This window comes from Phacochoerus africanus, chromosome X, assembly GCF_016906955.1.
Source record: "Phacochoerus africanus isolate WHEZ1 chromosome X, ROS_Pafr_v1, whole genome shotgun sequence".
Lineage (NCBI taxonomy): Eukaryota > Metazoa > Chordata > Mammalia > Artiodactyla > Suidae > Phacochoerus > Phacochoerus africanus.
The window spans coordinates 93159640-93172474 of record NC_062560.1 but is presented as its reverse complement, the minus strand read 5'-3'; the positions used below and the strand labels follow the sequence as shown (position 1 = coordinate 93172474).

At 38.8% G+C, this 12835-nt stretch overlaps 1 protein-coding gene across 4 annotated transcripts in view; it reads right to left on the bottom strand.

The window, feature by feature from the left end:
• COL4A5 (collagen type IV alpha 5 chain) overlaps nt 1–12835 on the bottom strand; it is a 224677-nt gene that overhangs the window by 112240 nt on the left and 99602 nt on the right. For all 4 annotated transcript variants that reach the window (XM_047764670.1, XM_047764671.1, XM_047764669.1 and 1 more), the window contains exon 3: nt 7669–7758. In XM_047764670.1, the coding sequence (XP_047620626.1) occupies nt 7669–7758 (90 nt within the window). The remainder of the gene's footprint in view (nt 1–7668; nt 7759–12835) is intronic.

The window sequence follows — 12835 nt, the reverse complement described above, 5'->3', positions numbered from 1 at the left end:
CTATCTGCTTGCTATGCTACTAATAAACAGCATCATCTTTGAACCCAAATATAAGGGGCTCTTGAGTTTGCTGTTTTAAATCTTTGCTATGTTTTACAAGGCGCTTTCTACTGGCAAAGCTTAAGAAAGAACAACAGGCTTTCCTTTCAAGCTTCTACTATAGATTCCATACAAAAGAGGCTGCCCACATGTGTGCTAATTTATTTACCCATTTCTAATTACAAGTGCACCACTAAGTTTTATTAAGTAGTTTCTTTAAAAACTGGAATAAAGAAGTGTAACTCTGCTCCAATAGGTAGTAATTTCAGTGGAACATACAGCTAGTAGGCCACCATCTGAGGCTCTAAATCGTTTTTACTAAACTAGGACATCTTGCTTTACTCAGGTCGCTTCCAAACTACTCAGCTCACAACCCCAGAAGTTCCCCTGGAAGGTACCCATGTTAAAGCCCTCCTTCAATCAGGGAAGTTCTGTGGGGTTTTTTGTTTTGTTTTGTTTGGTCTTTTGTCTATTTTGGGCTGCACCAGTGGCATAAAGAGGTTCCCAGGCCAGGGGTCAAATCAGAGCTACAGCTAGCAGCCTACAGCACAGCCACAGCAATGCGGATCCTAGCTGGGTCTGCGACCTACACCAGAGCTCATGGCAATGCCGGATCCTTTACCCACTGAGTGAGGCCAGGGATCGAACCTGCATCCTCATGGATAGCAATCAGGTTCATCAACCACTGAGCCATGACGGGAACTCCCAAGCTCTGTTTTTTAAATCTATTTTATTTGGTGTTTCCATGAAAAGTTTTATTTGGAGAGAAGGTTATCTGATGCATTAATTTCTTAGGCTGATCTTGCAAATTACCACAAATTTAGTGGCTTAAAACAATACAATCTTACAGTTCTCGTAGCAGAGTTGTGTTACTTTCTGGAGGCTCTAAGGGGAAAATTCATTTCCTTTCTTTTTTATAGCTTCTAGAGCTACCAGCATTCCTCTGCTCATGGGCCTCGTCAATCTCCAAAGTCGGTGATGCCTGAATGAGTCCTTCTAACATTGCATCACTCTGACACTGACTCTTCTGCCTTCCTCTTCCACATTTAAAGGACGCTTGTGATTATACTGGGCCTTGCCAGATAATCCAGAATAATATCCCTTGATAATTAGCAACTTTAATTCCACCTGCAATCTTAATTTCACTTGTCAATGTGACCTAACATAGCCACAGGTTCTGGGGATTAGGTTCTGGACATCTTTAAGGGCTGGGAATTATTCTGCCTACCACACCATGCTTTAAAACAAGTTTAATAACCTCCCCTTTTCTCAACACGTGCAGCTCTAAGGAGATTAAAGTAAAACTAATTCTATTTTAAAACAACTTGCTCAATGAATATTTGTGTGTCTTCCCACTAACAGCAGAAATAAGACAAGGATTCCTTAATATTGTACTGATCGTGCTAACATGGTTGCATGACAGAGGAAAATTAGAGGCATGAAATGTGGAAAGAATAAGGCAAAACTACCATTATTTGTAAATATGCATGGAAAACCCCAGATAATTAATGAAAGGGTAATCAATAATTGATAATTCAGTAAGGTAACTGTATGTAAAATTAATATGAAAAAATCAATAGCTTTCCTATATACAAACAACTATCAGAAAATACGGAATATGCAGTTTATAATGGAAAAAAGATATTTAGCAATGAACTTAAGAAATGCAAAAGGTTCATAAGAAGAAAAATTTAAAACACTTAAGTTCAAAAAGGAAGACTTGAACAAATAGAAAGGCATTCCATATTCCAGGATAATAGAATTCAACATTAAAAAGTCAATTATCAACAATTTAGTTACAAATTTGATACAATAAAAAAATAGAAATAACACAGGGTTTAATTTTTTTAAATTGGACAAGGTGACTCTGATGTTTATACAGAAAAATAAACAATAAATAAACATTGAGAAAATTCTGAAGGAAAAAAAAGACCAATGAAGGGACACTAGTCCTGTCAGATATAAAAATATAGCATAAGACGTCAATGATTAAAATAGTTTTGTTCAGATATTTGAATAAGCAGACCACTGGAAGAGTATAAAACATCCAGAAACAAATTCGCATATTCATGTGAATTTGGTATATAATGAAAGTAGCATTGCAAATCAGTGGAGAAAATTATTTTGTGACACACTTGTGAAGATATCTGGAAAAAAATAAAAGTGGAACTTAAATCACAAACCATACCAGGATGCATTAGAAATGGATAAAACATTTCCACTAAAAAAAAACCTATTAAGATACTGGAAAAAAATGGAGAATTATTTTACAGTTTTACTGTGGAGAAGGCATTTCCTAATAAAATCCCAAAAGCCACAAAATACCTTTGAAAAGCACACACAGAGACAATACACACACACAACACACACACACACACACACACACACACACACACACACACACACACACGCACACCCAGCAAAGACAAATAACAGACTGGTGGGAAATGACTGCAACTCACAACACAGATCAAGGGCAATCTCCCAAAAATATAAATAGCTCATTGAAATATGGAGATACCAACAACCTAGTAGAAAAATGGGCAAATGATATAAATAGATAGTAGACAGAAATGAAAAGATGCTCAATCTCATTTTCAATAAGAGAAATGCAAACTAAAAGTACACTGAGGGGCCATTTGTCAGATGGGCAAGAACCCAAGTTTTGTAATAGGGTTGGTAAAGCTATAGGGAAATCAATCTTCTTGTATATTGTTGAACCAAGGATAAATCATACAACTTCTTGGGTGGCAATTTGGCAATATCCACAAATATATATAAATACATGTATGTTCTCATCCGGCAGTATCACTTCTAGTCATCTTAAAGAGATAATCCCTTATTGGGGAAAGGAAATCTATTTAAATTGCACATCTTAGCAGCACTGTTTATGGCAGCGAAAGCTGAAAACTACCGAAACAAACATCAATAGGGAACTAGCTCAATAAATTGTGATTTATATACACAATGGATACAATGCCATTATAAAAAATGAGGAGGTTCTGTGTAAAGAGGTATGGCAATATCTGCAATGTATATCATGTGAAAAACAAAGAAACAGCATATTGAATATGATACCATTTTATAATCAAAAGGAGGTAAAAGTGTGTGTGTACATGCGCCTGAATGTATTGCATGTGTATATTTGTACCTGCATGCATATTCATAAAAATTTCTTGGGCATATTTACAAGAAAATACCTTAAGTGAGTACCCATTAGGAATATGTAGAACTCAGCGGCTAATTGACACAGGTGGAAAGGGGATTTTTTTTCATGGTGTACCTTTTAATGTTAATTTATTTGGAATCAAATGAATATATTTTCTATTGAAAATTAATTAAATTTTATTTTTAAGAATAAAGAAATCCTTTGGAAATTGTTATGTATACATTCCTGTACATCCCTGTTTTATATATTTGTTTTATATATTTTTACTTTCATATACAGGAGTATACAGATTAAAGAATAATTCTAAAAGATTTTTAACATATACACATATGCCAGAATACGCAGTCACAAAAAAAGTACAAATTCAGCTATTTGGGGAAGCGTGACGTCATTATGGAGATAGAAGCACAAAGTGCTTCCGATTCAGAATCTCGAAAGTTTGGAAAGCAGTGAAACCTTCTCATGTTAGGGATCTAGAAATGGAATCACAGCAAAATGTTGGATTGCTTTCTAAATTTAAACTGCATACAACTACACCTTTATAAAAAATTATCACACTATTGTACGATGGCCCTAGTTAGTGCTAAATTATATCAAAAATTCTGATGTAGTTAGCTTTTTTAAAAAAAATTTGAGGGAGTTCCCGTCATGGCTCAGTGGTAACAAACCCAATTAGGATCCATGAGGATGCAGGTTCAATCCCTGGCCTCTCTCAGTGGGTTAAAGATCCGGCGTTGCCATGAGCTGTGGTGTAGGGCACAGACGCAGCTCAGATCTGGTGTTGCTGTGGCTGTGGTGCAGGCTGACAGCTACAATTCTGATTAGACCTCTAGCCTGGGAACTTCCACATACCACAGTGGGGCCCTCAAAAAAAAAAAAAAAAGCAAAAAAAAATTGACATAAATCTTTATTAAAACTGCCTCCTTTCAGCAAGCACAGTGTGCAATAATCTTGGCCCCTAATCCCAGATCCACTCAGATACAGGAAATACAACTTTATTTATCTATGGTTCAACTTAATTTCTATTTCAAAGCACCCATTTCACTAACATGGCTGATATTTAACCTCAGCTGACCAAGACTCCCCACTTCATTTTCACAAGGCTGCACTTGCCTAAGTTATGAAGAGCTCTAGTTCCAAGATATTGAAGGGTGGGACAGTCTAGTTTAAGCAGGAATTCATTGAGATGTCCCAAGCCAACAGTCTGCATAGACTGCTGCTGAGTTAGTGCTCAATTCCAGCTGATCCTTCTGCTATTTCACGGAAGCACAAGAAACATTCTGATGTTTTTGTACCTCATTAGACAGAGGAAATTCTGTTGTATGTCCCATCTACTTAAATTCTATGCAGTCATTTGGAGTCTTGCTTCTTCCTCAGTGGAAAGTTCTATTCAGGAAATTTAGCACAGGTGCCTTCTGTTGTTCAATCTAACAGAACTTCCTTGGTGTACTGCTACCTCCTCAGATATTATGCTCAAGCCCATTCCCACACTCTATGCTCTGGGTAGTGTTAAAGTATTTATGTATTTAAAGTAATTTTCCCCCTTTACTCAGAGGACTACTGGATAAATATCTATTTGATGTCCATTAATGCTCTAATGACATGATATGCCACTATTTCATGAAATAAAATTGGGGGGAATAAAAAGGTTTTAAAACCACTTTTCCAGGAAAATGAAGAGAACTGGCCCTTTCATATATCAGTTCACCTGTCTGCCTAATATGGATAGTAAAGGAAAATGAGCCAAAAGAACCATTTAAAAAAAAAAAAGAAAGAAAGAAACAACCCAGAAACTTCTCCCCATCTTAAAATTCACTATTATTTCTTCCCATTCCATATCTTAATATGCATATAAGGTGCTATCCTTGCTCATGGTATAGGAAAGACTGCCCACACTAAAGTCAATGGGGAAAAGTATTCCCAACTGATAGGACCACAGTTATCTTTGGATCTAAGAGCCTCGGTACAGAAGAGGGAACGTGTATGAATCTATTCCCTTCTTTCTCTCCCATGGCATAGCCTATGTGTCTTCCACCTCACCAAATTCAGTGATATTCCTATCCCTGTTCCTGCCTGAGACAGCTGCCGCCACTCTGCATTTGACAAATGGGTAGACAGGTCACCCATCACCCACTCTGAGATAAACGTCTGACTGCTGTGTCACTGAATACAACCAAAGGGCATTTTTCTAAACAGGGAATTTCTTAGTAGCTCAGACATCTCAACTTTACCACACTGGACCTTTTATGTTGCCTCAGTTGGACTCTGACGCTACAGAAATAAAACATCTCCTCAGGTGTCAACTTGTTCATGTCTGAGATGGGATTAAGTGAAGCATCTGGGAAAAAGACTATGGGATGTGCCATTGGAGCTATTTTGACCTCGAGAGCAGCAGCCTTCTTCCCCATATGTGCCCCTAACTTACACAAATGTTCCAACGCCACTCAAGGATTCTGCCCATCGGGAGTGACTTCTTACTGGTTGAGCCCCAAGGTAATCAATGACTTTGACACGGGCAGCACTGTATGCCCCCTCCTTTGTGGTGTTTCTTTTGTAAAAGCCAAGCCTTCAACTTTCCTATCGATGTTACATGTACACACGGTGCCTTGATAAGAGACTTCCAAGTATTCAAAAGAGGTCCCCCACATTGAGCTTATCACAATAGAGTAAGAAGGGAACTCCCAAACCAGGTAGACTCTGGTTACTCAGGAGAATTCTCAGGTAGTATAACTGACTCTCTACTCAGGCATATGTTCCTGGCAACTTTCCCCACTTTCAGGGTCATTCGATTAGGAAAAAAAAGTTGGATGCAACCTGTCCTTGACGTCTCCTGAAGTCATTAATGATACCACTTCAGCTTTAGAAGCGCAACTGAACAGCCTCAATTCCTTGGCTTGAGTGGTGTTGGGTAAGAGCCTACTCTTCAACTTCCTGCTGGTCAACCAAGCAAAGGTCTTGCTATTGCCAGAACCTCATGTACAAATATCACTAGAACTAGCGAGGTAAAGCAGTCCATCATTAGACTTTAGAAAAAAGTCTCCTGGCCCTCTACATTAGATCCCATGTGGTATGGGCCATCTATTCCTGGCGTGGTAATGGTTGGGGCTTATGATTACACTTTTTCCTTCAGGTAGGCCTGATTGGCTTGATTGGAATAATTTTGATCATAACCATGATCCAAGGTGGCCTCAGACTGATTACTCATTTTTTCATATAACTCCTAAAAGTCCAACCCCTTCGGCTCCATGTTGGGGCAACCTGCTTTTCACTCGGGTCCTGAAAAGTCAAGAGATGGCACTGAGGAAGCTGAGTCCTGGCTAAAGACCTGTGTGTGATCTTCCAGGCAATCCCATCATCACAGGCAATTACAAAGGCCTTGTGGTAAGCCTTAGAGAGGAAAGCTGCCCATCCCACACCAGAATTAGTGCACAGCCCATGCATGGTCGTCTCTGAAGGGAGCTGCAGTCAAGGACTCCATCTCCTTGGCTGGTGATGCTCTTACGCATATCTGCATTGACAAAGCCTCTTTATCTGGAGTCTTGGTGAAGACCTCTTTATTGAGTGAGAGGGAAAACCTTGAGGACGATTTTTCTCTACTCTGACTTTTGAGTTCTTTACCCCTAACCCTTTATCCTCTCCCTTCTCCCATCCCACCCTCAGGTGCTTAAAACACAGCAGGGTTTTTGCTCCAAGATCTCTCAGCAGTGAAACAGTTCCCCATGTCTGGGCTGATCCATTTGACCCTCAGTGGCACACTTCCATGCGGACTAATGGAACACTGGGGAAGTCCATGCTTTCTTGGGTTTACGATTTGCTTATACACACTAACTATGACAGTAAGTGACTAAAGGCCTGACTGTTACTTTCATTTTGCCATGCTGTCTTAATCGGTATTCTGACACCTGGCAGTTCAGCTCTCTCCAGCTCAGCTGAGCTCCTGACAGGACTTTTTTTTTTTTTTTGCTTTTTTTGCTTTTTAGGGCTGCACTGCTGCATGTGGAGGTTCAGGCTAGGGTCCGATCGGAGCTACAGCTGCCGGCCTACACCACTGCAACATCAGATCTGGGTTGCGTCTGCAACATACACCACAGCTCACAGCAACGCAGGATCCTTAAACTACTCAGCGAGGCCAGGGATCAAACCCACAACCTCATGGTTCCTAGTCAGATTTGTTAGCCACTGCGCCACAATGGGAACTCCCTAACAGAACTTAATTTTTGTTATAGGATCCCAATAACCACATACGATTAAGAGCATCTTCCCAAAGCATTTGAATACGATGGTAACATTAATATATTTTTTAAAAAAAAAAAAAACAATAAAGATTCTTGGCCATTCTATTTTTTTTTAAGTATTAGTTACTTCCTATAATTCAGTAACTTTTTAATTGATTTGACACCTGTTCCACATTAAGATGGCTTAATTGCTTTGGTGTTACTGGTTGGCAATTTGGCACATACCTTTTGTCCTCGAGGCCCTGGAGGCCCTTCTGGACCTGGAAATCCAGGCAAACCTGGATGGCCTTCCAAACCTGGAAATCCTCTCTCCCCCTGCAATTGAACAAAAATAAAAGGTAGGGTCATTGGTGAATTTTTAAGCCCAAGCATGGTTGAGATTCAAAAACATCAAATGACTAGCCAAAGAAGACTAATTTAATGATGCTAAATTCAGAGTATCCACTAGCATGGAGAAACCTGTAAGACATGAGTAGAAAAACAGAAGCCACTCTGAATTTATATCATATTTGGTAATGTAATCTCTTTATTTCTTGTAGAAGCAAAAAAACCACATCAGAGATGAAGTGTATTTAAACATACTGACATCAAGCATTTAACAGGGAAGACGGCAATAAATGCAGAAAACCAGGTCTGCAGGGGTCACATGAAATAAGTATGGTGCAAGGTACGAAGAAGGGTAAAAAGAAAACATCAGAGAAGATTTCAGGATGTTGTAGAGAGCTGCAGGATTATTCAGAATGGAATACATTAGCTGATGAGTGATAAGTTAGCTAGAAAAAGGCTGTATAGCATCAAGACTTTTATATATTTTTCTGATTGTAAAATTAATACAGAAAAGGAATACATGTTTATTGTAGAAAAAAGCAAAAAGGGAAAAAAATACACCACGAATTCCTCTACTCAGAATTACTATTTGAATTGTGACTCAAGTCCCAGTTCTGACCAGAGCACTTAGCAACACCAGCATAGGAGAGCTGCCTACCTATTGTGAGATCTACCACATCTTATCAGCATCTATCAGGAAAGGCTGCCTGCTGTGCATTTCTATACCGCCAGAGAGGTGGGGGTTACACAGCCCCCATGTATACTAATATACCCCTAGATGGACACATTAGGGTTAGTTAATTTGCATACAGTCAATTATACTGAGTGTGAACACCAACATCTTTAGGGGATCCGATCAAAGACAGCAAATTCATTGTTATTAAGTAGACGAATCCCAAGAGTTCACAGCTCCATGGCGAGTGCTTCCAAGTCCAGGGCTACAAGCAGTTCCTTTACTTTCCTAAGGCTTGAAGGCTGAGTCTCTGGCCAGAGGCTCCAGACCTTATTCTGGGAGCCTTCTCACTAGATCTTATCAATGGTGACAGCCTCGGTGGCATATGAGAAAAAGAAAGCATCCATACCTACAAGGCAACTGACAAACAGGCCATTAGAGGCACATATCCCTGGAGGTTAAGGTACAGCAGACTTTTATTCATAACTCCTGTGTGTGTGTGTGCGTGTGTGTGAGAGAGAGAGACAGAGAGACAGAGAGACAGAGAGAGACAGAGAGAGGAGTACTAAAGTAATATGTTTAGTCTAGATAGCTTAGATAATCTTGTATTGAATAATTGCTTATGTTGAATCATCCTTTAATAAATATAAGTGCTTTGAAAAGGCTACTTCTGGTCAGTTTTCACTTATTACTTCAAAGCCAGTGAAGCAAATGTTAGCCAATTAATGGTAGGTCTAAACATTCCTGTTAGCTTTGACAATAATTATTATTGACATACTACTGTACTTTCCATTTTCTATAAATACATTATTCTTTTAATTACTCATAGAATTATGATAATTTCATATCCATCAACCTCAGTCCCATTATTTTGAAGGAACTAGAGCAAGAGAAGAGAAATAAAAGATTCAAAACTTATAGAGCTGGAGTTCCCGTCGTGGTGCAGTGGTCAACAAATCCGACTAGGAACCATGAGGTTGCGGGTTCGATCCCTGGCCTCGCTCAGTGGGTTAAGGATCCGGCATTGCCATGAGCTGTGGTGTAGGTCGCAGACACGGATCGGATCTGGTGTTGCTGTGGCTGCAGTGTAGGCCGGTAGCAACAGCTCCGATTAGACCCCTAGCCTGGGAACCTCCATGTGCCGTGGGTATAGCCCTGAAAAGACAAAAGACAAAAAAAAAATTGTAGAGCTGGACTGCCTCAAATCATGACATAGCCCATTCCTGGCAGAACTAGTAGTAGAAATCTGATCACAAGTGCCAGTCAAAAAGGAAGCTAAAAAAAGAAAAAAACAATCTAGTTCGAGCAGATTTCCATAAGTGGAAAACCCAGCTATATTTTGGGCTCTCTGCTGGTATTTAGAGCCTATCTTTGCCAAAACTTGGGGATAATGCTTGAAGAGAGCTGTATTTTCTCAGAAGCAAAATTGCTACCTGGGCTATAGATAAGGAAGGAACAAACAAGAAATGGAAAGTAGAGAATGCTAAAAAGCTTAAGTGTGTTGGTATTAATAAAAACTGTATAACCTATAAATAATACATCCTGAAATTTCCTCACAGTACAGTCAAACAATCTTGTAGTCCTATCTAGTTGACAGAGCAATACTATACCCAGGGGGGTAGAAGGGCAGCTACTAGGCAGAGGCACAAAGAACAGCAAGAGCAATCCCCAGCCTTTGACAGGTAGAAAGTTTCCTGCAGTAGAAACTATAGAAGGCTTCCACGAAGAGATGGTGCCTGGGGTGGCGGGTGCGGGGGGGTGCTCTACCTAATTCCTACCACAGATGGTAAGGAAGGCTGACATTTGTGGAGTGCTTATCCTTTGCTCCTGGTTGTCAGGCAGTCATTTAATCCTTACAACTACCTAGATTTTACTGTAATTTGCAAACACTCAGAGAGAAAATAGTGTAGTGCATCTATTTCTGAAGGTCAAACCTTTTAAAAAAGCTCGTTTATGCTGCCTGCCCATATTTGGATAAAAAAAAAATCATTCTTAGTTTTCTTTGTGGAATAATCTTCTCTCCCTGCCTGTCCCTTAAATATTGGTATTACTCTGAATTCCCTTTTCTGACCCTTTCTCTTACTCTGGAGAATCGCAAATATCAACATATTTTTTTCCTAAAAGCTAGGCTGACAGGGCCACCTGCCTTAAAGATCTCCATTTGAATATCCCACAGGTACCTAACACTCAACAGCAATGACAATAATAGCAAACATGGATTGAGTGTTTTCTGTGTGCCAGAGTTCATTCTAAACTCTTTCCGTATCTTATCTTATTTAATCATCCCAATGACAGCATGAGGTATTTACTATTATCTCCATTTTATAGATGGAGAATTAAGGCAAAGAAAAATGGTATAATTTTTGCAAAAACAAACTTAACATAAACCACATTAAATTCATTATCTACCATCTTAACCTGTTTCAGGAAATAACACAAGCCAGATACCTCAGCCAGAAATTTATAATAATCTTGACTCCACTCTATTACTCCTTCATCTAATCAATTAGGCTCTCCTCTTTAATGTATATTCTTAGTGTCCAAGAGAGCAAATATTCTGTAAATATTCATTCAGTGAATGAACTTCCTTAATGGATTATATAAAATTTATGGCATGTGTTTTCCTCAAATATACAGAAAAAAATAACATCCAGGGGTAAAAGAAATTATACAAAGGATAACTTTTTTGTGATAAAGCTGGCTTACCTACCACAAGCTACTATTAAAAAGGATAACAGACTGATTTATGTAGAAGTAAAACCTAGTTTGTGACTAAAAAGTACACATAAAAATACTACAATTTCATAAGAAGGGCATCCTACATTCACAATAAGAAAGTTATGCGATCCTGGGAATGAAAAAGAAAAATTTTTTTTTGGCTTTTTTCCCCCAGGGCCACACCCACGGCATATGAAGTTCCTAGGCTAGGGGTCCAATCGGAGCTACAGCTGCTGGCTTACACCACAGCCACAGCAATGCAGGATCCCTGACCCACTGAGAGAGGCCAGGTATCAAATCCATATCCTCATGGATAACAGTCGGATCATTTCTGCTGCACCACAATAGGAACTCTGAAAAAAAAAATTTTAAGAATAGTTTCTGGGAGTTCCCATCATGGCACAGTGGTTAATGAATCCAACTAGGAACCATGAGGTTGCAGGTTTGATCCCTGGTCTCGCTCAGTGGGTTAAGGATCCGGCATTGCTGTGAGCTGTGGTGTAGTTTGCAGATGTGGCTCGGATCTGGTGTTGCTGTGGCTGTGGTGTAGGACGGCAGCTACAGCTCTGATTCGACCCCTAGCCTGGGAACCTCCATATGCCACGGGAGCAGCCCTAGAAAAGGCAAAAAGACAAAAAAAAAAAAGAAAAGAAAAGAAAAGAACAGTTTCTGAAGGCAGATACAAAATTAATAGGGAAAATATTGCATTTCTAAGGACAGGAAAAATAAAAATTAGGACAAACTGTTACAATGACAATTAAAATTATTTTGGATTATAATATTATAAAATGTAAAATTATATAAACATATGGGCAAGGACAAATGGAAATAATGATTTAATTAGGTAAGGCAATTATAAGGGTTTTATAATTATATACAATTTAGGCAATTTTGTCTTCCTTTTGCATAATTCCTATTTTGTTTTTATAATTATAGAGCACTAAGAAATATTTGAATGTAATTAGAACAAAAATATGGGTCTTCGGCAACTGTCAAAATGGAGATAATCTAGGTCAGAAGATCTCAAATTTTAGCTTGCATCAGAACCACTGGACAGCTTGCTAAAACAGTATTACCTGGCCATACCCCAGAGTGAGAGTCAGCTGGACAACTATGGAGCTTAAGAGCCTGCATTTCTAACAAGTTCCCAGTAAATGCTGACACAACTGGTAGAGAGGAACACTTTGTTTAGGTATTATTTGACTGTGACATGAATTTTAGGTTATCAACTCACTAATTTCTTGTTTACATCAGGAGTCTAGCAAATCCTGTTTTAGTATTATGCATTTGGACGTATTCCTTTGGAAGAATGTGCATGCTTTATTAGATCTGTGTTAAACTTACTTTTAAAAATCAGTTTTATTCAGGTAAAATTAAATAATACACTGCACTTATTCAAAGTACACAATTTGAAAATTTTTGTCACATATGTGACAAAGTAGAGAACATATCACTCAAAAACAACTGCCCTATTTTTTCAACAAATGGTGCTAGAACAACTGGACATTCCATGCAAAAAATAAATATTCTAGACACAGACCTTATGCTTTCACAAAAATTAACTCAAAATAGATCAGAGACCTAAATTTAAAACACAAAACCATGAAATTTCTAGAAAATAACATTGGAGCAAACCTGGATGACTTTGGGTGTGGTGATGACTTTTTAGACATC